Below are 26,385 nucleotides of genomic sequence, written 5' to 3' on the forward strand. Positions count from 1 at the left end.
CTGATGCTAAACCTTAGCTGCCACACGTGGACTCATTGCTCTGGCAGACAGAGTGTGTGTGTGTGTGTGTGTGTGTGTGTGTGTATGTTATAATGTCTCCCAGCACTGTGAAATTCTGTTACTTTTCAGCAGCCAATGTAAGTAGGATGATTCATGAACCCTGGGCAGGCATAGCACCCAGCCTTGTCTCAGGAACATCCATGTTATTTCCGGCCAGAGTTAGGCCGGAAGCGCCTGGCAAACAATAGAAAAGCACCAGGTGTTCTCAGCAGCAGTCTTCTTCTCCCTTCTTCTCCCAACAAAAGTTGAGATTGGCAAACTTCCCAAAGCAGAAGAGGCCCTCTTAGTTGTGCGTGGTGTTACAGTTACCTCACAACAAAAGTATTTATCCTGGATGCCTCCAGACCCAGCTGTCTAAGAGGTGTCTCATATAATTAAACGTCGGCCCTTTGGAGACAAGGCCAGTCATGGGACACATCAGGAAGTTGACTCCTGCTTAGAAACTATGGCTGCTTTGAGGTTTCACTCTGGACTTTGGTAAAGCTGTTACAAAGTCAGTTGGTCTTTCCACCTTCATAGCATGAAATCTTCCCTGATTCCTGTATGTGAACTCCACCTTCTTGTCTGGAATTAGGACAATGGGATGTTTCTGCATTGCTATTGCTAAACCCCTTACCTTAGTAGACTATGAAGGTAAGAGGTAGAATGGTGAAGGTAAAATCTCTAGGCTATTTGTTGTGGTGCTTTGAAGACATCATTTACTAATAGCCTGAAAGAATTAATGCAGCTTTCTGTAGGTCAAGTTTATTTAGGGGGCAGTAGTTTATATATGGAACAAACAGAAGAATATTGAGAGCCTGGAAATGAACCCTGACATTTATGGAAAATTGATTTTTCAACAAGGATAAATTGATTCCCACAACAATTCAATGGGGGGAAAGAACTACCTTTTCAACAAATAGTGCTAGGGCAGGTGGGTATCTACCTGCAAAAGAATGAACAGGGAATCCAAATTCACACCATATGCAAAACAATTAACTCAAAATTGACCAAATTTCTAAATATCATTGCAAAAACTATAATATTGTTACAAGAAAACGTAGGTGTAAGTCTTCAAGATCTTGAATTAGGAAATGGCTTCTTACGTATGACACCCAGAGAATAAGAAACGAAAGGAAAAAAATAGATAATTTGGACATTATTAAACTAAAAAGTTTGTTTTAATCTAAAAACTTTTGTGCTTCAAAGAACACCATGAAGAAAAGAATAGGAGAAAAGACAAACCAGAGAATAGGAGAAAATTTTTGAAAATCATTTATCTGATAATGGACTTGTATGTAGAATATATAAAGAACTATTACATTATAATAATAAAAAGACAACCCAGGGGTGCCAGGGTGGCTCAGTTGGTTAAGCATCTGACTCTTGATTTCTGCTCAGGTCATGATCTTAGAGTCCTGGGATTGAGCCCCATGTCCCTCCAGCTCTATGCTCAGCAGGGAGTCTGCTTGAGGATTCTCCCTCTCCTTCTGCCCCTCTCCCTGCTCACGCACATGCTTGCTTGCTCTCTCTCAAATAAATCTTTTTAAAATTTTAAAAATAAAAAAAGACCAAACCCAACTAAAAATGAACTAAGGATCTTAATAGATATTTCTCCAAATAAGATATACAAATTTCCAACTAACACATGAAAAGATGCTGAACATAATTAGACATCAGAAAAATGCTAATCAAAGCCAAAATAAGATACCATATGTACAATGGCTATAACCAAAGACACAGATAATGGTGTTGGTAAGGATGTAGAGAAATGAGAACCCTCATACTGTTGGTGGGAATGTAAAATAGTACAGGCACTTTGGAAGACAGTCTGGCAGTTTCTCAAACAATTAATCATAGAATTATGATATGACTAGCAATTCCATTCCTAGGTTTATACACAAGAGAAATAAAAACATATGTTCACCAAAACCTTGTCCATGAGTTTCTTAGCAGCATTATTCATAATAGCCCAAAAGTGCAAACTCAAGTGTCCATCAAACTGATGAATGGATTGATAAAATGTAGTGTATATATTTGGCAATAAAAAGAAATGAAGCATTAATGCATGCTAACACATGGATGGCCCTTGAAAACATTATACTTAGTGAAAGAAGGCCACATATTGCATGATTCCATTTATGTGAAATGTCCAGAATAGACAAATTCTTAGAGCCAGAAAGTACATTAGTGGTTGCGTAGGGGGATTGTGGGATAGGGAGGGATGCTAATGGGTACAGAATTTCTTGTTGATGAAAATACTCTAAAACTGATTGTAGTCATGGCCACACCACTCTATGAATATACTAAAAGCCATTCAATTGTATACTTCAAATGGGTGAATTATATATTGTGGGAATTAGATCTCAATTAAGGTGTTATAATAAAACAATCATAAAAAATAGATGGGTAGAGAGGATGGAACATGTCATTAATTGTAGGCTTTCTCTGTATTTTTCTTTCTCTTCCCTTGGCCTTTATCTGCTTTCCTGGGTGTTTCTTCGAAAACGTCCGAAGCAAAGATTTATAACTAATTGGAAGCCATAAAATTTGTGAGAAAAATCTAGAGAGAAAGAAATGATGGCAACACAGTATTTACATTCATGATTTACCTGTTGTTCATGTTTCAGACTTTGTTCTTGACTGTGCACCTGTTACCTTGTACCAGCTATCTTTCCTTAGAGATGGCAGGTCTTTGGAATTTTTAATAAAATGTCCTCAGTTTCTTGGTCACACTTGCCTACTGAGAATCAAATGTAGCTTACTTTTCACCAAGCTTGCTTCCAGCAAGTGGCCATATAAGAGGAAGAAGGAAGCAGGGAGACAGAAGATGTGCTGTTTTCCCCTACTTTCTGGCAAAAATTGTATCTCTAGCAAGATCAAAGAGTCCTTTATTCCACCAATGGAACTTGTTATCCTAAGCTGATTACAGGGGCAAGAAACATCAGTGGAGGAGAGAGGAAATCACTGGAGAAAAACCCATTCTTTGTTTTCCTCTCCAAGCCCAGCTACGGAAGACAGCAAGGGCACAGGGACTGTGGCAGGGGGGCCTGGTGAGATGAGTCCTGGGATGTCAGCCTACTCCCAGCTAGACCAGGGCAACTGACCTTGGCAACTCAGTTATCTCCCGTGAGCCTAAGCTTCCTTGTCTGCAAATGGAGGGATCTTAAGTCTTTCCCAGCCCAAAAGGTCTTGATTTTATGATTACGTAAACTGATCTAGAATTCTTTGAGAGATCAATGTTAAGTGAACATTCAGGTAGATGAATTTCTAGTTGAATTAGTATTATATTCAATGTTTTGATTTGTGAATAAATGTCATCATGGAAGAAGTAATTTCATGGTTTCAACAGGCTTCTGTAGCTATCACTGATTAGTGCAGCATTTTAAATTAATGGTTCAAACAGAAATATCATATCTGTTAATTTTGCAATCCACAAAAACGATGAGAACACAAAAAAATAAAAAAAGATGAACACAACAAACATGCCAATTCCCAAAGTTTGGTTCAAAAAATTAACCACCAGATTCCAAATGAACAGAGGCTTGATTGACCATAGTAAAACTTTGAATATTTTGAATGTTGTATGGCCATAGTTCAATTTGAACCAAATTTGATGTGGTTACTTTACTTTTTTACATTTTTTTTTGTACTGGGATATAGTTTATATACAGTGAATTGCACAGATTCAGTAAGTTTTGACAGATGCATACATCCATGCAACCCAGACCCCTATCAAGACATAAATTATTCCCACCACCACAATAAGATGCTTCATGCTTCGTTCCTTTTAGTTCCCTCTCAGAAGCAAACAGGGTTCTGATTTCTTTCACTATCCATTCATTTTTTTTCAGTCTTTGAACTCTATTAATGCAATCATACCATATATACTCTTTTGTGTCTGGTTTCTTTCACTCAGAAAATGGTTTTGAGGGTCACCCATTTTGTGGGGTTTATCAGTAGTTTCTCACAGATTGTATTCCCCAGAAAGACACAAAGATTCGCAAGCAGGGCATTGATTAAGGATGCCTCTTGGGATCTACAGCTCTGGAAGGGAAGGGAAGGAAGCAGAAATGAGCAGAGGGAGGAGTGAAGCTGTGAAGCAGCCTTCACACCAGCCTCAGCTAATCCCCAGGGGAGCTCCCTGTGATGGCCTCCCTGGGTGCATAGGTGGTTCAGTGGTAAAATTCTTGCCTCGCAATGGAACCTCTGGAGCCAGATGGCCTTTCAGAGTGATCTTAAATTGGGGCACATTCTGCCCAACCCTGTGTCGATCAGACATTGGACATGAACTGCCTCTCAGGAAGAAGGTGGTGTTTTGGGCAAGGCTGTTTCAGCCAACAAAGTTCTGTCCCTTTCCCTCCCAAAATGGTTGACTGCTGAGAGCTGTCTTCTAGCAGTGCTCCTAGCAGATGGGGAAATAAGTCCTTTATCCCTGAGGGGGGTTCTGGCAGCACTTTAAAATGTTTTCTTGTTGAGTAGTATTCCACTGATGGATATACCAAATATATTTTCCCCCTTCTCCTGTTGATGAACATTTGTTCCAGTTTTTGGTTATTATGAATAAAGCTTCTATGAACATTCTTGAACAGTTCTTTTAATGGATATGTGTTTTCACTTCTCCTGGATAAATGCCTGCAAGGAGAATTTCTGAGTCATAGGATAGGTGTATGTTTAACTTTATAGAAACTGCCAGACCAAATTTCCAAATTCCAAATTATCATTTTATACTCTGGCCAACAATGTATGAAAATCTAGTTGCTATATATTCTCCCCAACTGGTATGGGCAGTCTTTGTAATTTTAGGAAAGACTTGAAAAGTTTCCTGATCATTTGGATGGAAATGTCAGAAGGGATTTCTGCTTGGGTTAGAGTTTGGACTGGAAAAATTCTGAATTTATGATATACAAAAGACACAATTTCATATAAACTTCCATAGCAAAAAGTCACATTTAAGCTGTTGATTTCAACTCCTCTGTTATTTTGGAGGTGTACTTCTGTATCCAAATTTATTTCAAAATTACTTTAAATTCTTAAAGTTCAAGTTGAACTTAAGACCTAACGTCAAGTTAAACCTCCTTAATGGTGAGGTTCTCCTGTATTTGAAAATGAATTATGGTGCACAGTTTTTTCCTAACAGGTTCCTTCAATAAAATACATTTAGATAATGTACTTTAATGTAGCTAATTTTTACTGTTCAGTTACTAACATACAAGGCTATGTTCTAATCAATTCACATGTATTACATCAGTTAATTCTTACAATTGATTCAGATAGATACTATTATTATCACCTCCATTTACAAATGAGGAAATGACAGGGAAATATGGAGCTGCTTCATCCATTCAACAAATATTTATTGATTGCCACCCATATGTAAGGAGAGAAGACTAAACAAAAAAGTCTTTCTTCATGGAGCTTGTATTCTAATAGTAGAAGAGGTGGATAGATAGTGTAAACAATTTCACTCTTGGGTTTTCAGTCCATATTTGTTACTTGGGATAGTAATTAGAAACACAGAATGACATAATGTATACAACTTACATTATTCTATGTTATTATACTATTCTACATTACACAACACAATAGGCATCCAGAACTGGATGTCTAAAAGTTGCAGATAATGGGTCCAGATACTCGTTTGAGGGTCAAGAATGGATCACAGGTCACAGTCCTTAGAGCTTATACTCACTTTGGGCTGTCACTGATTTAAGTGATTTCCTAAGAATTGTTTCTATAGTTAGAGTATGCTTGGTAGAAGTGGGCAATTTAGCTTTGCCAGTATAATAATTTTTTTAACTAATCTCAATGTCCAATGTGGGCCTTGAACTCATGACCTCAAGATCAAGAGTCACATGCTCCACCAACTAAGCCAGCCTGGTACCCCTCCACTGTAATATTTTTGAATTATTTATGATATAGGTTTATAAAGGCCATATATTTTGATATATAAACTACATTTCTTGGGTTGGTTTTTTTTTTTTTTTTTTTTTTGGAAAAAAAAGTGTATTTTTCTGGCTCTGGCCCACTCTGAACTCATCGAAAGGGAAAGTGTTAGTTAGCTTAACCATCTGGTTTCCTTCCTCAGCTGCTAAGGTCTCTTCTTGATCCCTGCTATGCCTCTCCCTCAATTCAAAGTAAATTTCACATATACTCTCCTTTCTCTAGTTGTCCATTTTTACTGAATAGATATTTCTTTCAAGTAGTTGTATTCCCACCTGTATTATGTATCTCTTGTGGAATAACAATATTACAACAAATTTATCAACTTAATACGTATTATCTTAGTTTTTGTGGTCAGGAGTTAGGGCACAACTCAGTGGAGTCCTCTGCTTAGAGTCTAAGGACCTCACAAACTGCAAGCGTCATCCAGGGTTGTGGTCTCATCTGAGGCTTGACTGGGGAAGGCTATGCTTCCAAGCCCAGGGAGGCTGCTGGCAGCATTCTACTCCTTGCAGAATGCCAGACTGGGAGCATCAGTTTGTTGCTGGCCTTGGGCTGGAATTTGCCTTTTGCTTCTTGCCTCTCAACCCTCTCTGTATGGCAGCACAAAACATGACATTCGCTTCTACAAAGCCAGGAAGAGAGGGTCTCCTCACAAGGCAGACATTATAATCTTACATAACACAAACATAATCCCATACATCCTTGCCATAGTCTATTGATTAGAAGCAAGTCACAGATCCCATTCATTCTCAAGGAAAGGCGCTTACACAGTGTTGTGAATATCAATCAGAGGGCGGCTACCTTAGTATCTCTCCACTACACGCACAGTGTTAAGAAACTTTCCTTTTCTTTTCTTTTTTTTTTTTTTTTAAGATCTATTTATTTAGTTGGGAGAGAGAGAGAGTGCATGCAAGCAGGGGGAGGGGCAAGGAGGAGAGCAGAGCAAGCAGACTCCATGCTGAGTGAGCACAGAGCTCCATGCAAGGCTCCAGTCTCACAACCCTGAGATCATGACCTAAACTGAAGCCAAGAGTCAGACATTCTACAGACTGAGCCACCTGGGCACCCCATTAAGAAATATTTCTTGCATTACCTCAGTTAGTCATATGTTTTATTCCTACAGAGGCAGAGTAAATTAGAACTCTCCCTCCAGTTTGTTAATCTATGTGAAGTGATTTGTGAGTTAATGGACATTTCTGTTCAGCTTTAGCACTGCTGTTTTTCAACCAAATCAATTTTTAACAAATATATATAGGCCAGTAATCTCAAAGGGATAAATTGCAGAGTTTTAACCTGGGGACATCAAAAACATAAATGTATGTATTTATTAGATGCATATTAATGTGATTATGATAGTTTTCAGATCCTATGTTTTCTTAGTGAATCAAAAAAACATAAGGACTCATCTGTAAATATTCTATTGACACAATTGCTTATCACTAGGCCTGACAGTAAAGCCCACAGTACTTTTATTACATCTTCAATTTCCTTTTCCTAGTTCCCTGGGTACCCACAGGACTAAATGATTCATTGGTAGAGATTATCTCCCTCCCTCCCTCCCTCCCTCCCTCCCTCCTTCCCTCCCTTCCATCCACCCTCCCTCCTTCTTTCCTTCCTTCCACCTGCCCTTCCTTTCTTCCTTTCTTTTTTCATATATAAAATACATAGCTCCTGAGCACTTACCCATATGCTTACTCTGTACTGGTATTAATAAGACATGGCCTCCAAATGACATTCAGTCCAGTGTAGTAGACAGATGAGGAGAGAGCCTTGAAACAAATTCCATGGGTGAAGTTGCTATAGAAATATATAGATTAAGGTCCCAGACCTTAAATCCCAGAGGATTTAACATCTAAGCCAAAATGCCTTCTAGAACATAAAATATAGGAGAACTGGAGGCCAAATTTCAAGAATCAATCAACCTATGTTGACATAGGAAATAAAAACCAAGGGTGAATGAGCCCTCGAGATAGTAATAAAAGAGGGAGACACACAGAGATTTTAGAATCAAGGCTTTCAGTAAGTTAGATAGAATATGGGATGAAAATAAGCTATGAATTTTTAGTAACTGCAGTGTTGTCAAGCTATGAAAGAAAAGTCTCATTCTGCAGATAGTAATATCAGTTTTCAGAGTATAGTAGCAGGTATTTCTATATTGCCATAAATAATGGAATACAACTAAATATTCATAGTGCTTTTGCATAAAAATGAAAAAGTCTAGATGAAATAGGGTAATATTTAACTTGTAAACAAAGCAAGAATTATCAACTAAAGTCACAGACTCAAATGGGAAATGTATAGTAATGTTGACTGTTTTATTAATAAACGTAGCTGAATATTGTATTCAGCAGTGGTTCAAAGAAATATATCACATATGTTTCATTGGTTCACAAAATAATACTATGTACTGTATATACACACCTACCAAGAAGGAATAGTGAAATCCTGCAGGCTTCATATGGGTTTTGGAATACTTTACAGCAAAACAAAATTCACAGCATTTTCTCCCGTTACATATTTGTCTTTTAAATACAACAATAAAATAATCAGGTAAAATTTGCTTCTATCTTGTATATTGGGCTCTCCCCTCCCCTGTAGAAATTTCCCTTGTGCATTCTCATAAGAAGTTGGGGAATAAAACTGCTTCAATAAAAAAGCCTTATTGCTTGGGAGAAGGGTGTGTAGGTTTAAAATGGCAATATTCCAGGCCCATTTTATATGTCTATTTATTAATTGTGTGATTATATGATTTCTCCCTGAATAAATCTTGTTTTGATAAAGATTAAAACACCTGCAAGAGATTCTGAACACCTGCAAGGTGCCTCTCCCACCCCACCCCTACCCCTCACCTCTCAGCTTCCATCTTTATCACCTGTTTGGAGGATGTGTCAACTTTCCTTAATTGAGAAGTAATTTGCAGTTAATAAAATCCATTTTATATTATAAAGCCTCTTTAATATGTACAACTTTCCCTAGAAGGTTGTGTTACTTGGAGGCATTTCTTAGATTTAGATTTAAATTGTAATCAAATTAAATATGTTTTTAGGAACCAATCGTACAGAGTTTTTTTTCTGTTTTAAAATACCAGAAGTGGGGTGCCTCCATGGCTTAGTCCATTAAGCATCTGGTTTAGGCTGAGGTCATGATCCCAGTATTCTGGGATCTAGCTCACATGGGGCTCCCTGCTCAGCAGGGAGTCTGCTTCTCCCTTTACACCCCCCCCCCCCACTCATGCACTCACTCTCTCTCTCAAAATAAATAAATAAATCTTTCCAAAAAAATAAAATAAAATACCAGAAGCATGAAAGTAAGGAGCAGCTGAGTTAAGCCTGTTGAATATGAGAAACTATTTTGTGATTCCCTTAAGTTGCTATTTGGAGTTTTAAAGATACCATTGTACTACAAATAAAAAAAATATTACAGTAAATAATTTTACTCTAAAGGAAACAAAAATAAGCATAAGATAGGAGTTCATCTGGTTTTAGTTCTAGGATGCTGAGCTATTTAATAATGGAAGTGCTTTAAATAACACTAAAAATGAATCTGAATTTTTCCCTGAATGCAAAACAGTAAGTTTTAAACTCACCTCTCCATAGGGCCCCTGAGTGGCTCAGTTGGTTAAGAGTCTGACTCTTGATTTCTGCGCAGTCATAAACTCAGGGTCATAGGATGGAGCAGCTCCTCCAGCATCTGGCTCCTCACTGGAGTCTGCTTGGGATTCTCTCACTCCCTTTCTCTTTGCCCTCAGCCCCGCTTGCATGTTCTCTCTCTCTCTCTCTCTCTCTCTCTCGCCTACGTGTACTCTCCCTCCCTCTCAAAAAAAAAGTAAATTCACCTTTCTACTAGTAAATTTCTTCAGCTCTTCTAACTTCCAGGTGGCTCTGTTTTTCATTTTGAATTGTCTTTACCTACATTCCAATTACTTTTTCCATTCAAAAGTGTAGACCATTCATTCTCTCATTGAGTCAGTCCCTGCTTTTCACATGGATGAATGGAGGTATTGAATATACCAAAGCAGTGAATCACCTCTCTTGATTTTTAGTTCTTTTGTTTGCACCCCCTTTTTTATTCCCCTTCTTCTCTTTTCTTTTTCTTTTTTTCATCCTCATCAGTTTAATACTTACTTTAATGTGTGAATATATCCTTAAAGCAATCTTCCTGCCGACCAGCCTGCCGGCCTCCCTTCCTTCCTTCCTTCCTTCCTTCCTTCCTTCCTTCCTTCCTTCCTTCCTTCCTTCCTTCCTTCCTTCCTTCCTTCCTTCAAAATAAATGCAGTTAGGGTTTTAAATATACCTCTAATCACCACATTAACATCATCCCACATGTTCTGTGATACTTTCATTGTTGTGTAGTTCTAAACATTTTATAAGTTACAACTGGATTTCCTTGTTTTTCTTAGGAGTACATTTTTTTTAATTTCCAAAAATACATGGGAGACATTTTTGTTTCTGTTTTTAACTATTTTTCTTATTGATTTATTTGAAATAAATACATCTAATTATGGTCAGAGGTTGTGGATTGTTTAATATGAAGTCTTCAAAAATATTGGGATTTTGTGTATGATCCAGTATTAACTCAGTGTATAGTTGCTATTTCTTGAGTACAGGTCTCTACATACATCTACAGTCAAGCTTGTCAATTGGATTGTTCAAATCCACAACCCTAAAATACTTTGCCTGCCCGATCTTAATACTTTTTGATGATATGTTAAAATCCCTCCATATTATTGCAGGTTTGTCAATTTATCCTTGCAATTCTATTAGTTTTTGCTTTTCATATTTCAAGGTTCTGAGCATAGGGGGGTATACCAGTTAATAATTTGTACATGTATCTTCTTGCTGCTATTTTTATCCTTATATAATAGATCCATCTATTCTATTTATTATTTTGACTTCAATCTTAATTTATCTATTTTAAAAAAGATTTATTTATTTTGGAGAAAGAGCAGGTGTGGCAGGGGAGAGGCAAAGGGAGAGGGAGAAAGAGAATCCTCAAGAAGAGTCCCCACTGTGTATGGAGCCCAACATGGGTGGGCTCAATCCTAGGACTCTGAGATCATAATCTGAACTGAAATCAAGAGTCAGATGCTTAACCAACTAAGCCACCCAGGCACCCCTATCATTAATATTGATATACTAATTTTCCTTTGGTATTTGGTTGGTATGCATTTTTCATACTTTTATGTTCAGCTTTTGCTATTTTGAGTGTATATCCTAAAGTTGGCAGAGAGAGAGAGAAAGAGAGACAGAGAGAGAAAGAACTATAATATTTCTGCTTCTTTCAATCTTTTAGTGTCTGTAGTTAGATAAGTATATTCCTTTCACATTTATTCCAATTACTGATTTGGTCTTGCCTTGACAATCTTAATTTGTATCATCAATTTTACCATGCTGTATTTTCAATTATTTGACTTAGTGAATGTTTATCTGGGTATAGAATTCTAAGTTGACAGTTATTTCTTTGTAACATTAAGAAAATATAATTCTGTTGACTTTCTTTGACTTACTGGGATTCTTTAATTTGACATCTGTCTTGTCCACTTACTACTTTCAAATTTTTTTCTGCATTCTTGACTTTACTAGGATGTGTCTATATTTTTTTTCTTGGTGACACCTAGGATTGTTTTCATCCTCCCCGTGGATGTCTAGTGAACATTTACTAATTGATCTTATAATTTTCCACTCTAAACCCACTCTACTCACTGTTGTCTCATTTTGATTAATGGTAATTTGGTCTTTCCAGTTGCTCATAAAAATTTTGAAGTCATCCTTGCTTCATCTCTTTTCTCTCATGCCCCACATTCAATCAACCCATGAAGAAATTTAGCTCTACCTTAAAATGGATCCAGAATCCAGGTACATTTCCCCATTCCCACTGCTGCCAAACTGGTCTAAGTTGCTGTCATTTCCTTTCTGGATTATTCCTGTAGTAGCTCTCCTGTTCTCTCTGCTTCCAACCTTGTCTCCCCTGTCCTCTAGTTAGAAGCCATAGTGATCTTAAAATATGTCAGATCATGTCACATTGGGGGGGGGGTGTCAAAACTGTTATTGCTTCCCCTTCTCACTCATGGTAAAGCCAAACTCCATGGTCAACTACAAGGTATTACAAGGCTTATAATCCCCTTCTCATCTGCCTTTCCTTTAGTACTCCAGCCACACTGGCCCCTTAATGTTCCTTGAACATATGGCATGCTCTTATCTTTGTATTAACTGGCCTTTGTGCTTGGAATGTCTTTCCTCCAGATAGCCACATGGCTAACTCCATCACCTTCTTTAAGTCTGTGTTCAAATAGCACCTTTACAGTGAGAACTACTCTGATAGTCCCATGCTAATCCAATCTCCTATTCTCTATTTCATAGCACTTTTCATCTCTAAACTGCTATCAAATTTACTGATTTATTGTGTTCATCGCTTATTTTCTGTACTTTCAGTAAATATAAGTTCTACGAGTACAGATATTTTTACTTTGTGTTTAATCTATGTATCAAATATTTAGAACAGGGCCTGGTACAAAGGAGAAGCATAATAAATATTTTCTGGGTGAATGGTGAACCAATAAATAATTCTTATTTATACAGAACTACCATATACATAATATAGGTCTTATGTATTTTCACAGCATAGGAATACAATAAGATAAAGTTACAACCCAAATGTCAAGTAATTGGTAAATGGTTAAACAAACTTTACTATAGCCATACAATGGAACACTACTCAACAAAAAAGAACAAACAGTGTTACATACAACATTATGAATATCAAAAACATTAAGTGAAAGAAGCCAGTTATAAAAAAAACTACCTATAGTGTTATCCCATTTATATGAAGTTTTAGAAAAGTCAAAACAATAGGGATGGAAAGCAGGTCAGCAGGACAAGATAGAACTCTTGAGGGCTCTCAAAGTTTTCTAAAACTTTATTGTGGTGGTAGTTACACTATATTTTTACTAAAACTCATTGAACTGTTTACATAAAATGAGTAGATTTTAGAGTTTGTAGATTATTCCTCAAAAAGCTGTAAGCAATAAACAAACAAATAAATGCAGTTTAGACTATCCACTTATTATCAAAATTTAATCTTTCTTTGATTTAGGAAGCATGCCACAGTCTGGAGACATCTTCAGAATGAATTGCTGATTCTGTGTTGGAAACAAGCAGATTTGTTAATTAATAAAGTTCAGAGCCTTCTCTGTAGCAGCCTGTTATTCATCCTTAACTCTTGGTGGAATAAATCTCTATCATAGTGCTCGCTGTTATAATCATTTACATTTACTTGTAAGTCACAATACCTACCCTCCACCTATATTAGACCAGATATATATATATATATATATATTCCACACCATGAACTCCTGCCAGAACAGGATCTGCACGTCACTTACTCATGTCCTATACACTACAGATATTGGGCTTATGGGAGGTGCTCAGTAAATGTAATTGAACAAGATAATTATTCGTAGCATGGCATATAAAGGCAAATTTACAGTAATTGACAGACTTGATATTATTTTGCTATGGAGTCTGTATACTATATCAAAATCATACATATAATTCTAGATGAATTTTTTATCCATACTTTAAATTGCTATAATTATAAAGGTAATATAAATGCTTATTCTTTTATTCATCACATATGCATTGAATGCCATCTATGTGCCAGATATTTTGGCAGGTCCTAGGGATGGACATGATGGTTAATAAAACAATGATTTGGGGGCTCCTGGGTGGCTCTGTAGGTTAAGTGTCTGCCTTTGGCTCAGGTCATGATCTTAGCATCCTGGGATCAAGCCCAGTGTCAGGCTCCCTGCTCAATGGGGAGTCTGCTTCTCCCTTTTCCTCTCCCTCTGTCCATCCTCACTGCTTGTGCTGGTGTCTGCTCTCTCTCTCTCTCTCTCTCTCTCTTTCTCTCAGAAAAATAAAATCTTGTAAACAACAACAACAACACCACTAGTGACTTGGACCTTACTTTAAGCAATTATTTTATGTAAATTGGGTAGCAACTATTAAAGATGTCTTTAAGGATTGGTCTCTGTAGATTTTGATCAGTAATTAAAGATTATTAATTTTATAGCAGTAGTCAGAGTCATAGACGCTGCAGATGAGTAATTTATCTTTCTTGCGGAATGAAGTGCAATGAATTACATACTATTTCTCCCGGAGTGGAGAAAATTTGGGGGAAAGGAAATTCCAGCACCATCCCATAAGGTCTTATTTTCCTGGATAAATCTTCCAACTGTCCAACTCAATCACTAAGTAAGCATACGTGAGATACACCACACCCTCTGCAGAGACTCACTCAGGGCAAGGCAGGGGCAAGGTATTTTGATAATCTTAGCTTGAGCAAGAAGTAGAAGGAAAACTCAGGATATAAATAATATAAAATATGAGAACAATAGGAAAGAAAATCCTGTTTTACAGGTTTGTTTCCTGTTCTAATACTTGGGGAATGTGTTTTTCTCTCCTACTGATGTTTCATATAACTAGAATGCCCAAAGTTGTAATTCTTTTCTTAACCAAAATTCTCCTTCGTCTGTTTATACTATCATGGTAAAACTACAGTCTCTCAGAAGTGTCCAAATAAAAGGCATAGGGAGCATTTGGTTGCAATGCTATAGAATAACATTTTTAAAAAGTAACCACTAGTTACATATATGGAATTTCAACTGAAATTATAAGATCCAGTAAAACTCATATTTGCATTTTAGTAATTATATTTTTCTAAATAAGCTTCATTTCACAAAATGTAGCCAAGTTTTGGAGTAGTACAAAGTTTTAAAAAACCTGGCAGATATTATACTAAAAAAGCACTTTAGTACTTAAAAATGTTTGCTAATGTATTAGCTTTTAGTTTCTGAGTTATTTTTTTTTTTGAGTTATGTATTCTTTTACATGGTTTTTAGAACCTCTTGTGTTAAAATTGCCTTCTAACTTTAAAAATTGCCCTCTAGTGTGCTTGTCTCGGAGATATATATACTAAAAAAATAAAAATAAAAAATATTGCCCTCTAGCACCTCCATCAGCAGAACAGAGAAGACAGTTTTCTGTTTTTAATAAATCTGACAATGGTAAATAGAGTAATTGGCTAAAATAATGGTTTTAGATGACCTGTGAATTTCTGTTATTTCTTCTAACCATTGTATCTAGAAAACTAATACATTGGAAACAAAAATCCTATTTGGGAAATTACTCAGTTTTAATCACTAAGTTTCATTTCCTTCCCTCTAAGGGTTTTTCTTTGACTGTAATTCCCCTTGGTCAGGGAAATGTCTGTGATTCACCGAATTTCCACGGCCAAGTCCAGGAATAAAGGTGCCAATTAAGAGAATCTTCATTTACCTGTTCCTGGCCACCACCAGCCACATTGCTTCCTGGGCCACCGCTGTTCTGACCAGCCATCTCTTCTGCTGGGAGTCTGCCTACCTCTTCTTCCTATTCAACTGCTGGTGTCTCAAAATGAGTCTTGCAGCATCTGGCCAAAGCAGAACCGCCCCCCCCCCCACCCCCAGGATGTGTACTCATGGCACTTATGCTCTGAGGGAGAAAGACCTCACTCTTCTGTTCCAAGCTTAGATATGGCCACTTAGAAAAACCTGGCAGTCACCTAAAGGATAGGATTTGGTAGCGGTGACTCTTCTAATTATACAGCATCTTCTCTAGCCACCAAATTATGTGTCTACAATTTGGACTTTGACCTAGTAGGTACAGACTTTTCCACAAATGGATGGCTAAAGTTTAGATTACTTTTATTTTATCTAGTAGATCTAGTGATCTTCATCCACCAGGGCTGCAAATATAACTTTGGGTACCACAGGTAGGAGAGCTTCATAACTCCAAATCAGACCAGTGAAATCTGTGTGATAAGGTAAGATGCTTGAAAACCTCAATATGGGCATATAACCTCTTTGTCAAAAGGCAAACCAGATTCAGTAAGGGGAAATTCTATTTAACTCATGCACTCAGTTTAACTTCTTTCTGGGAATACACAAATCTTTCAGGAATTGAAAGATATTTAAGACTGTAGGGTGGAGGGATCCCTGGATGGCGCAGCGGTTTGGCGCCTGCCTTTGGCCCAGGGCGCGATCCTGGAGACCCGGGATCGAATCCCACGTCGGGCTCCCGGTGCATGGAGCCTGCTTCTCCCTCTGCCTGTGTCTCTGCCTCTCTCTCTCTCTGTGACTATCACAAATAAATAAATAAATACCTTAAAAAAAAAAAATTTAAAAAAGACTGTAGGGTGGAAAAATCAGTAGATGGCATCCTTCTATATTTTTAGGAAAGCTTAACATAGACTATTCCTCAATTTCAGTCATGGTACGATCTGATGACAGCATATTATAAAGGATGAAAGTAGTGGTATGCTGAAGGCAGCTCATATAAGCCAGTTGTTAAATTTCCAGGAATTTTGCAAACCAGTTGACATAAATTTTGCAAGCCAGTCGACTGCTTGTTGAATTGGCCATTGTAGGAGTATTTATCTTAGGAAATTGGCAAATACTATGTACAAGTCACAAATCAGTCTTGTTTCCCACCCCTAGACAAACCCCAGTGTTGAGTATTTACTAGGATACCACTGGATAAGAGTTTGGTTTAGAAATACAGACCAAAGAGCAGGACCAATGGGGTAAATGCTGAGGAATTATAAATAGACGGCTTTTTCAGAGTTAGATGTTGGCACTAACCTTATTTAGCATTTTTATAAACTCCCTGGAGGGATGCCTGGGTGGCTCAGTCGGTTAAGCATCTCTCTCAGTTTAAGTCATGATCCCAGGGTCCTGGGATCAAACCCCATATCTGGCTCTCTGCTCAGTGGGGAGTCAGCTTCTCCTCCCTCTGCCCTTTCCACTGTTCTTGAGTACTCTCTCTGTCTCTCAAATAAATAAATGTAATCTTAAAAACAAAAAAACAAAAAAAACAAAAAAACAACCTCCCTGGAAAGAGGCAATATGCAGAGAAATGTCCGTGTTTTTCCGATGACATTAAATGCTACCACAGTTAAACTATAAACTATAGGATTAACACCCAGAGCCCTTACTAATATTGTAAATTGGCTGAATAATAGATTATCTCTGTAAGGAAAGGAAAAGGCAATTTGGGGGGAAATTATCTTAAAATACTCGTCAGATGATAAATTCTAACCTTTACATGATGACTATAAATGGCATTCATGGATTTCTGTAGATTTTTTCTATGTTCATTAGTATAATTTGTTAGCCGTGATAAATAGACAACAAAGTAGCATAACTGTCGCACCCTTATAAAGAAACCTGGATGTACACTTATTACAGTTTTGGTTGACATGTTTCAAGGATAATGTAATGGAACTGGAAAAGTTTTAGAGAAAAGTGTGTAACCTGATCGGGGGATTACAGGAATCTCAGATGAGGCTCAGATTATATTAACTAGCAAATCCTGAAAGGTTTTGAATAAGGTAAATATAGATGGATTTAGCAAATCCTGAAAGAACAGAACTACAGAGTACTACCCCTTTGATGTTTCAAATAAGAATTTGTAGAATAGAAATACATTATAATTTCTCTAGGAAAAGAAGTAATGATAGCAAAAATAGCCTCAAGTTTAACCTTTGTCAATGAAAAAAAATCATTAAATTTACATAACTTTTGAAGATTTATTTATTTATTTATTTATTTATTTATTTATTTATTTATTTATTTATGTGAGAGTGAGCACAAGCACAGGTGGGGCAGAAGGAGAGAGAGAGAATTTGAAGCCCACTCCGTGTGAGCGCAGGAGTCCAGTTCAGGGCTGGATCTCACCACCCTCAGATCACAAAACCGAGAGTCCCACGCTTATCTGACTGAGTCACCCAGGCACCCGGACATTAATGTGTTTTTAATATGCAAAATTTACTGTATGTTTCTTATGATGAATGACCCCCCCCCCTTATCAGTTAGGCTTGATCAATGGAAGGAAGAATGTGAAGTTCTCTCCTCTCAATTTAAGTTGAGAAAACACTTAACTTGCATTTTTGTTGTTGTTTTAAGGGAAAATTCATTAGCATAAGAAAGAGCCATTATAATTGCTTACTCTCACTGATGAGTCCCCAGGTGGGATGTGTTCCCAAAATACAACAGGTTTGCCCTTTAAAAAAGAAATGTAGTTGACTGATTTTGTTGTCCTAATTAGAACTCACATCTTGGTCAATCTTCAATTTCATAAAAAAAAAAAAAAAAAAAAAATCAGGTTTCTTAAAAATGAATTAGGCAAAGGGAAGTAGATAACTGATCACACTATTCTAGGGGGAAAAAGTCTTCACAATAGATGGTAGACTATTTGGGTGTGAACAAAATAGGGCAACTTACATAATTATGATGAAACAGACAAGTATATGTCTTTCAAAAACTAAAGCAAGACTGTGTATGATCTTAATATTACAGAAAAAAATTTCATGCTTAGGGTATTAAATAACTATTATTTTATAATACATATAATGTTATAAATGTATTATAAGATACATATAATGTTATATGTATTATGTAGTTTAGAGTGGAATGTCTAGGATAATCTAAAAAGTGAAAGCTGTGGCAAGGGACCTAAATATATTGCGGTTATTATTTTTTTACTTTCTAATGAAATATATACATTCAGAAAAATGCACAAATCATAGTACAGAGCTCAGTGAAATTTCATAAAGTGAACACATTTATGTGACTACTACCCAGTCTTACGCACTATGATAGACATAGTGCACTACATATACATATAGATTACTCATCAATTGTAAATACCAAGAGTATTTATCTGTATACATGTTTTTAATAAGTCTGGGGTTGAGATTTGCTTATGGGAGGATTTAATTCAACTTCTGCGGAATGTTCGCTTCTAGAACAAATTACCGATTGTTTTTCGTTCTCACCTTTTTGTATATTTTAAACACCTTGACCACAAGGTTTCAGAGATTTCACAGTGATTCTTTTCAAACACAGGAGTAGTGAGCTTTCCTGGAGTTTAGGTGGTGGAGAGCAAGGCCTGTCCTTTGCTGATCCCACGCACAGATCCATCTTTTTCAGATTTATTGTTCAACATACCTGAGGACCCTAACCTTTTTTTTTTTTTTTTTTTTTTTTTTACTGTTTGTTAAAAGGAAGATAGTTTTTAAAGCGAGGAAAGCCCCACAGCCCACAGAGAGCTTCAAGTGCTGCAGTACTGCCAAGAGAACGTGAGGAAGAAATCAACTTTAAAGAACACATTTTGTTAAATTAAGTACCGTGACTAAGTACTTTAATTCCTTTTCTTGGAGCCCTAAAGGATCCTTTGACATTGAACCTTTTAAGTTGAGCGGGAGTCGCCTGAAGTCTCTACTACCCCGGGTGGTGGTGGGCGGGGGTGCCGCGGGCCCGCTGGGCCTCTCCCCGCCGCACCACTCAGACCCCTGCCCCCTTCCCCGTCCTCCCCTCCCCTCGCCCTCCCCCTCCCCCTCCCCCGCCCTCCTCCCCCGTGACCCTTGACCCCAGCTAATCTGCATAGAGGAATGACAGGCATCCGCCGGGCAGGATCCGCCTCGCCGGCCGCGGCCGGCCGGGCTGGGAGACCCGCGCCGGGGAGAAGGTGAGGGCACCGGGCGGGCCGCTCCGCGCAGCCCGGGCAATGCGCGCTTGGAACCCTGCCTGCGCGCGGACCGATGCCCGAAGGACCGGAGGAGCCGCGTGATCGCCAGACCCGGCCCCGAGGCCCGGGCCATGGGCCAGACCTCGGTGTCCACGCTGTCCCCGCAGCCCAGCAGCGGTGAGTCCGGGGCGCACGGGGCGCCCCCGCCGCGCGGGCGCCGGGCTTGCTCGGGGCCGCCGGGCCTGCGGCCGCCGGGCTGCGCGGGCTGCGCGGGCTGCGGCGGGCTCGGTGGGCTCCTCCGCGGGCTCCGCGGGCTCCGTGGGCTCGGCCCGACCCGCCGGGCCCCGGGACAAAGCCGAGAGGTAGCGCGGCCCGGACTCTTTGTCGCGGAGACGTGGAATGCGCCCTGGGACCCAGCCGACTTTACCTTAAAGGCACAGGCTCCATTTTCCCGAGCGAGGTGCCTCGCCCGGGCGTTTTCTGTGAATTTCCTCCGAGCGAGCCTGAAAGTTACGGGAAACGCCGTTTGCGTCTTGCGGTGTTTTTAAAACGCGAAAACTTAAGAGAGCGCGGTAAACGCGCCAGCAGGCTTTTCTGTATTTACGCTTTGGCTTCCGAACAGACTAGAGCTGAATCCTTTCAAGCCTGTCAACTGATTGATGGTTTGTTTTCGGAGTAGAAGTGCTGAGCGCTTTCTCTTATCCTGGCCGAAGTCTGAGTACTTAGGAACTCACTTTTGAAAGGCTTGACCGTTTCAAAGGATAATTGAGGCTGCGCACCGGCGCTCCCAGGCTGCGGGGGGCGGCCCCGGCCAGCTCGGGCCTCCGGGGCTAACACTCGCTTCGTGGAATCGTGCGTGACGTGCCCGAGTTGCAGCGCTCTGCCTTAAAAGTTTGTTTTTTTCCATTTTCTTTGAGAAAGGGGAAGGAAGGTACGCCTGGCATTTCTCCAGCGGGCGAGGGATAAACAACTTTTTGGTGGCGTTCCTTGTGATTGGATAATGAAATAGATTTAAAAGGTCCTATTTTGATATTTTTCCATCAACCTTTAAAACGCACACACACACACACACCCAAACCTCAAAGGGGCCATTTACGTTATTCCTTGAGATATCTGATACACTTTTTAAATTGTGTAAACATTAACAGGATCTTGCTGAAAGGAAGTGACAGGGCACAGATGAAGGTTTTTTTTTTTTAATCAGCTCCAGGATGTCTCCCAACTAGATAGCCTTCTATCATTCCAGCTTCCCCCCCACATGGGTTGGTTTGTACTGCAGAGCTTCACACCCTAAAAAATCAGAAGCTTTGCTGGGGCTTATGTTAATGCCCACAAAAGAAAAACCTATGAAGAAGAAAAATCAGAATCCCAAATAAGATCACACCTTCCCTGCCTGTTGATGACAGGGTTGTACAGTGCCCCCAGAACATCAGAGACTTCATATTGATGGCTTTTGGGGATGGGATGGGGGGCGGGGGAAGATGACTTTAGTAAACTCTCTTGTGCAAGTGAAGCTTAGTTTCCTTTGTCTTAGTTTATTTATTTATTTTTCCTTTGTCTTAGTTTAAAGCACAGTGACTTTTTTTTTATCATTTTAAGGAAGAGTTGATATTTTAAATTTCTGCACTAGTAAAGCATAGAATTAAATCGGTACTTGAATACAACAGGTATAAAGTACTGCCCTGAACTTAGTTCTTTTGCTGCAAAATATTGTGAGGGTTAATATTAGAAAGGTGAATTTTGCCTTTACGGAAAGCAAGGAATATTATCACATAGACGATCACTAAGAAGCGGAGCAGACTCTTCCAATATGACTGTCCTAGCCGTTACCCAGTACAGCAAAAAATACCCAGGTTGCTATAATTCCCAATAAAATGACTAATCACGTTGAGATATTGTGCAGCTGATTTATACAAAAGGTAATTTAAACAAAAAGTTATGCTTAACCATAAAAGATACTTGATTTGGGCTTTTGTAAAATAATCATTATAGGCCGCAAGTTAACTTGCTTTTCACTCTCTTGATTTTAGGCTCTTTTGAACTTTTCAGCTTAGGGCTGTATCTATTTCTCCAGGTTTTAGGAATACTATTAATCATTATTTCTGAAAACATGCAGTTAGAGCCATTATTTCTGTTTCTTTTTTTAAACAATTGACATATGATTAACATACCATGAAATTCTGCTCACTGAAAATGTACAATTCGTTATTTGTTAGTGTATTCACAGTGTTGTACAACCATCAATCTCTTTTCCCAGCTTACTCAGCCCTAATGAACCACTAATCTACTTTCTGTCTCTGTAGATTTGCTTATTCTGAATGTTTTGTATGAGTGGAATTACCAAATGCCCTCTTGTGATTGACTTCTTTCACGTGGCATAATGTTATCAAGGGTCATCCGTGTATGAATACTTCATTTCTTTTCATTGCCAGCTAGCACTCCACTGTATGGATGTACCACATTTTACCTATGTTTTGGTTCTGTGAATAGTGCTGCCATGAGCTTCGTGTACAAGTTATTGGTGAACATATGTTTTCATTTCTCTTTGGCATATTTCTAGGGGTGGAATTGCTGGGTCACATGGTAACTGTATGTTTATGTTGTGTTTTAAGGAAGCGCCAAGTAGTTTTCCAAAGCAGCTATTACCAGTTTACATTCTCTTCAGCAATGTACGAAGGTTCCAATCTCTCCATGTCCTTGCCAATACTTGTTATTTATCTTTGTGATTATAGCCATTCCTGGTAAATGTGAAGTTGTATCTCATTGTGGTTTTGATTTGCATTTTCCTAATTACTAATGACATTAAACATCTTTTCATGTACATGTTGGCCATCTGTATGTCTTCTTTGGAAAAATGTCAATTTGGATCCTTTGCCCAATTTTAACTGGATAATTTGACTTTCTGTTATTGGAATAAAAGAATTCTTTATGTACTAGAGATAAGTCATTACCAGATATGTGATTTACAAATACTTTCTCCCATTCCGGTTGTCTTTTCACTTTCTTGATATGGTTTGCAATTCAGAATTTTGAAATTTTGATTATTTCCATTTTTTTTCTTTGTATTTTTGGAGTTATAGATGAGAAACCATTGCATAACCAATGTCAAGAAGGTTTACACCTGAGTTTTCTTCTAAGAGTTTTATAATTTTAGCTCTTACATTTAGGGCTATGATACATGTCAAGTTAATTTTTGTGTGTGGTGTGTTGTAGGGTTCCAATTTCATTCTTTTCCATATGGATATCTAGTTGTCCTGCACCATTTTTTGAAAAAGATTATTCTTTCCCTATTTATTTGTGTTGGCACCTTGTCAAAAATCAATTGACAGTATACGTAGTAAGGGCTTATTTCTGAACACTTCTGTCACGTTGATCTGTATGTTTATTAATATGCCACACTGTATAGATTACTGTAGCTTTGTAGTAAGTCTTGAAACAGAAGAGTATGTCTTCTTTATTCTTTAAAAAAATTTTTTTTTGTTTTTTAAAGACTTTATTTTGAAGTAATCTCTACACTGAACATGGGGCTCGAACTCACAACCCTGAGATCAAGAGTTGTGTGCTCTACCAACTGAGCCAGCCAACTGCCCTAACTTTGTTCTTCTTTTGCCAGATTCTGTTTGCTATTCTAGTCCCCTTGGATTTTGAATGAATCAGTTGTCTTGTCAGTTTCTGCAAAAAAGCCAGCTGGAACTTTGGTAGGGATTGTGTCGAATAACACTGTTCTCTTAACAATATGAAGTCTTAAAAACAATATGAAGTCTTTCAATCTGTAAACACTAATGCTTTTACATTTGTTTAGATCGTCTATGATTTCTTTCCACAATATTTTGTAGTTTTCAATGTATAAGTGTTGGTGTTTCTTTGTTAAATTTATCCATATATATTTTATTATTTTTGATGCTATAATAAATGAAATTTTATTCTTATTTCATTTTCAGAATGTTACTTGCCGGCATATAGATATACAAAAATAAATTTTTGTGTGTTGATCTTATACCCTGAAAACTTGTGGAATTCATTTTTTTAGTCCCAATAGCTTTTCAGTGTATTCCTTAGGATTTCTACATACAAGATCTATATACAAAGTCAGGTGCAAATAGATATAATTTTACTTCTTGTTTTCCAGTCTGAATGTCTTTTATCTCTTTTCCTTGCCTAATTGCCTTCACCCATTATACACTATCATGTTGAAAATGGAAGTAGCAACAGTGAACTTTTTAAAAAAAATGTAACAGAACATTTAATTACATCAGTTTCCTATCAACACACTAGTCATTTAATGATGCTTATGTTGGCCATTTCCATTGGTGAGCAGGGGGCTCTTCTACTAAAAGCTCCCATGATTTCCACTGTATCATTTTTCTTGCCAGACTTCAGCCTGAAGAATCACCTCTTCTAGTTGGCCACCCCGAAGTTGGTCTTCTAATTTCTTAACATCTGGTTCTGCTTTAGCCATACTCAGCTTCTCATTTGTAATCTATTCTGTATACTTTCTCTATGCTGCATTTTTAGGAATTTGCTCAAGAACATTAAGAATCTTTGTGTACAGTATTCTTAGCCTCTTGTGTGACTCACATAACGGCCAGACCCACAAGGCTGGTGGTCTTCTTCAGCAAAGCTGCCATGACAGAGCCCAAGAGTGAATGTTCTTGGCTTCTCCCTGAGAAGGGGGAAAGCAATCAGTTTTTACCATTTACTGTCATATTAGCTGTGGGTTTTGCAGTGATGCTGTTTATCAAAAAGTTCCCTTCTGTTCCTAGTTTGTGAGCATCTTTATCATTCAAGAGTCAAAGGCTTTTTCCCCCCTCTGTTGAGATACTCATATGGCTTTTTGTCCTTCATTCTATTAATATGGCATAGTACATTAATTGATTTTTAGATGTTAAACCAAGTTTGCATTCCTGGGATAAAGCTCATGTGGGTATGGTGTATAATTCTTTATAAGTGTTGCTGGATTTGGTTTGCCAGTATTAGATCCATTATTTCTAAGTGCAGGCTCAACAGATATGTCTCTAAATAGGGTGGCTTTGGTACCCTCTGGCCTCATACCCTAGAAGCATTGAGACTTCAGTATTCCCCTTGCCAACTACTACGAGGCCTGGCAGATTGGACACAAATGTTTGTTGAGGGGTGCCTGGGGGGCTCAGCAGTTGACTTAGGTCGTGATCCCAGAGTCCTGGGATTGAGTCCTGCATCAAGCTCCCTGCGGGGAGCCTACCTCTCCCTCTGGCATGTCTGCCTCTCTCTCTCTTTCTCTCTCTCTCTCTCTCTCTGTCTCTCATGAAAAAATAAATAAAATCTTTTTTAAAAAAATTTGTTGAATATATCAATGAATCACCAAATATTCTCAATGAACAGCCTGATCACTTTAAGCCAATGACCATATGAATGAGAGTTATATTTGTTTTTTACCTCAAGGATTGTTACTCTGGCTTTGTTGTCTTAAGGGTGGTATCTAAGTCTAGTAACTATTTCTTCTGTCTTCTTCAGTACCATCTCCCCCACTGTGTCACACAGACCAACTCTTGGCAGCTTCGCCTCAGCCCTTGAGTTAAAAGAGCAGAGAAAGCCACTCTTTAATTTTTAGAAAATGAAGGAACAAGTGAATAAGTGAATAAAGTATTCAGCATCACACCTAGGCCATGATAGAACGTCTGTCTATCCATGTTGTTGGGTTTTCATATTTTGGTCAGGGCCCAGGTCCTGCCCAGAATATTTATCCATTTCTATGTAAACCTGGTGTAAGAAGAAATCATGAAAGCAAAAATATATAGAGTTTATTTTCCTTTATGAAAATAACATGCACATGATCAGAAGTAAAACTTTAGAAGACAATTCAGGCTAAAAGTAAGTTTTTCTCCCTCCCAGAACCCCAGTCTCTTCCCAATTATAACCCAGAATGAGCAACTTTTTTGTTTTCATTTCAGAAAGTTTTCATTCAAGTATGTATCTTTATCAAAACACCAGCAAGACATTTTATATAGTTATTGCTCTGGTGTTTAAGTTTTTTGTGTACTACAACTACAAATATCTGTATTGATATTTTTAATCCTATAAATAAGCAATTCTATAATATGTAGATATAATTTTTAGAAGAACTCTATTCTTATATTTTATGTTTGTATTTTTTAAAAAGATTTCATTTATTTATTTGAGAGAGAGAGAGCACAGCTGGGTGAGGGGCAGAAGGGGCAGCAGGCTACCTGCTGAGCAGGGAGCCCAGTGTGGGGCTCGATCCCAGGACTCCAGGATCATGACCTGAGCCGAAGGCAGATGCTTAACTGACTGAGCCACCCAGCCACCCCTATGTATTTATCTATCTATCTATCTATCTATCTATCTATCTATCTATCTATCTATCTATCTATCTATCTATCTATCTATAGAAAGAAGCAGGAGGGCAAAGAGGGAGAGAGAGAAAATCTCAAGCAAACTCCCTACTGAGCACAGAGCCCCACACGGGGCTCGATCCCATGACCCTGAGATCATGACCTGGCACCCAGGTGCCCCACATTTGTATTTTTATATTATATCAGGGTTCTTTTGTGTGCATGCTATTACGAAAAATGCTGAAATGAACATCTATATCTAAACATCTTGAACTACGTGGACCAGTAAAATCCTAGCAATAGAATTTTCAAGTCAAGAGATTTGTGTATTTTATTTTAATAGACTTTGCCAAATTACTCTCAAGGAGGCTGTATGTATATCTTCTCAGTATTTGAGAATTCCTTTTTCTGAACTCTCACCAACACTGCATGCATATCAAGATCTCTCTTAGACCATATAGTGCTTTGTGAGAAACTGAAGTGACTCCCTCCAGGTGAGGCAG

At 38.2% G+C, this 26,385-nt stretch overlaps 1 protein-coding gene, 1 long non-coding RNA gene and 1 pseudogene across 6 annotated transcripts in view; 1 reads left to right on the plus strand and 2 right to left on the minus strand.

Annotated features, from left to right (window-relative positions):
• The window catches only part of LOC111095548, a 114,683-nt gene extending 94,227 nt beyond the window's left edge, over nt 1-20,456 (minus strand). For all 3 annotated transcript variants that reach the window (XR_005353609.1, XR_005353610.1, XR_005353611.1), the window contains exon 1: nt 19,978-20,456. This is a non-coding gene — a long non-coding RNA (uncharacterized LOC111095548). The remainder of the gene's footprint in view (nt 1-19,977) is intronic.
• PHACTR2 (phosphatase and actin regulator 2) overlaps nt 1-26,385 on the plus strand; it is a 189,245-nt gene that overhangs the window by 41,584 nt on the left and 121,276 nt on the right. For 2 of the 3 annotated variants that reach the window (XM_038526224.1, XM_038526226.1), the window contains exon 1: nt 19,480-19,727. The exons of the other annotated variant lie outside the window; for it this stretch is intronic. In XM_038526224.1, the coding sequence (XP_038382152.1) occupies nt 19,682-19,727 (46 nt within the window). In that variant the 5' untranslated portion in view covers nt 19,480-19,681. Of the gene's footprint in view, nt 1-19,479; nt 19,728-26,385 lie in introns of those variants that run through there. 3 annotated transcript variants of the gene reach the window in all.
• On the minus strand, nt 23,840-24,178 carry LOC119870688 (annotated as a pseudogene).

The sequence above is a fragment of the Canis lupus genome, chromosome 1 (assembly GCF_011100685.1).
Source record: "Canis lupus familiaris isolate Mischka breed German Shepherd chromosome 1, alternate assembly UU_Cfam_GSD_1.0, whole genome shotgun sequence".
Taxonomy (NCBI): domain Eukaryota; kingdom Metazoa; phylum Chordata; class Mammalia; order Carnivora; family Canidae; genus Canis; species Canis lupus.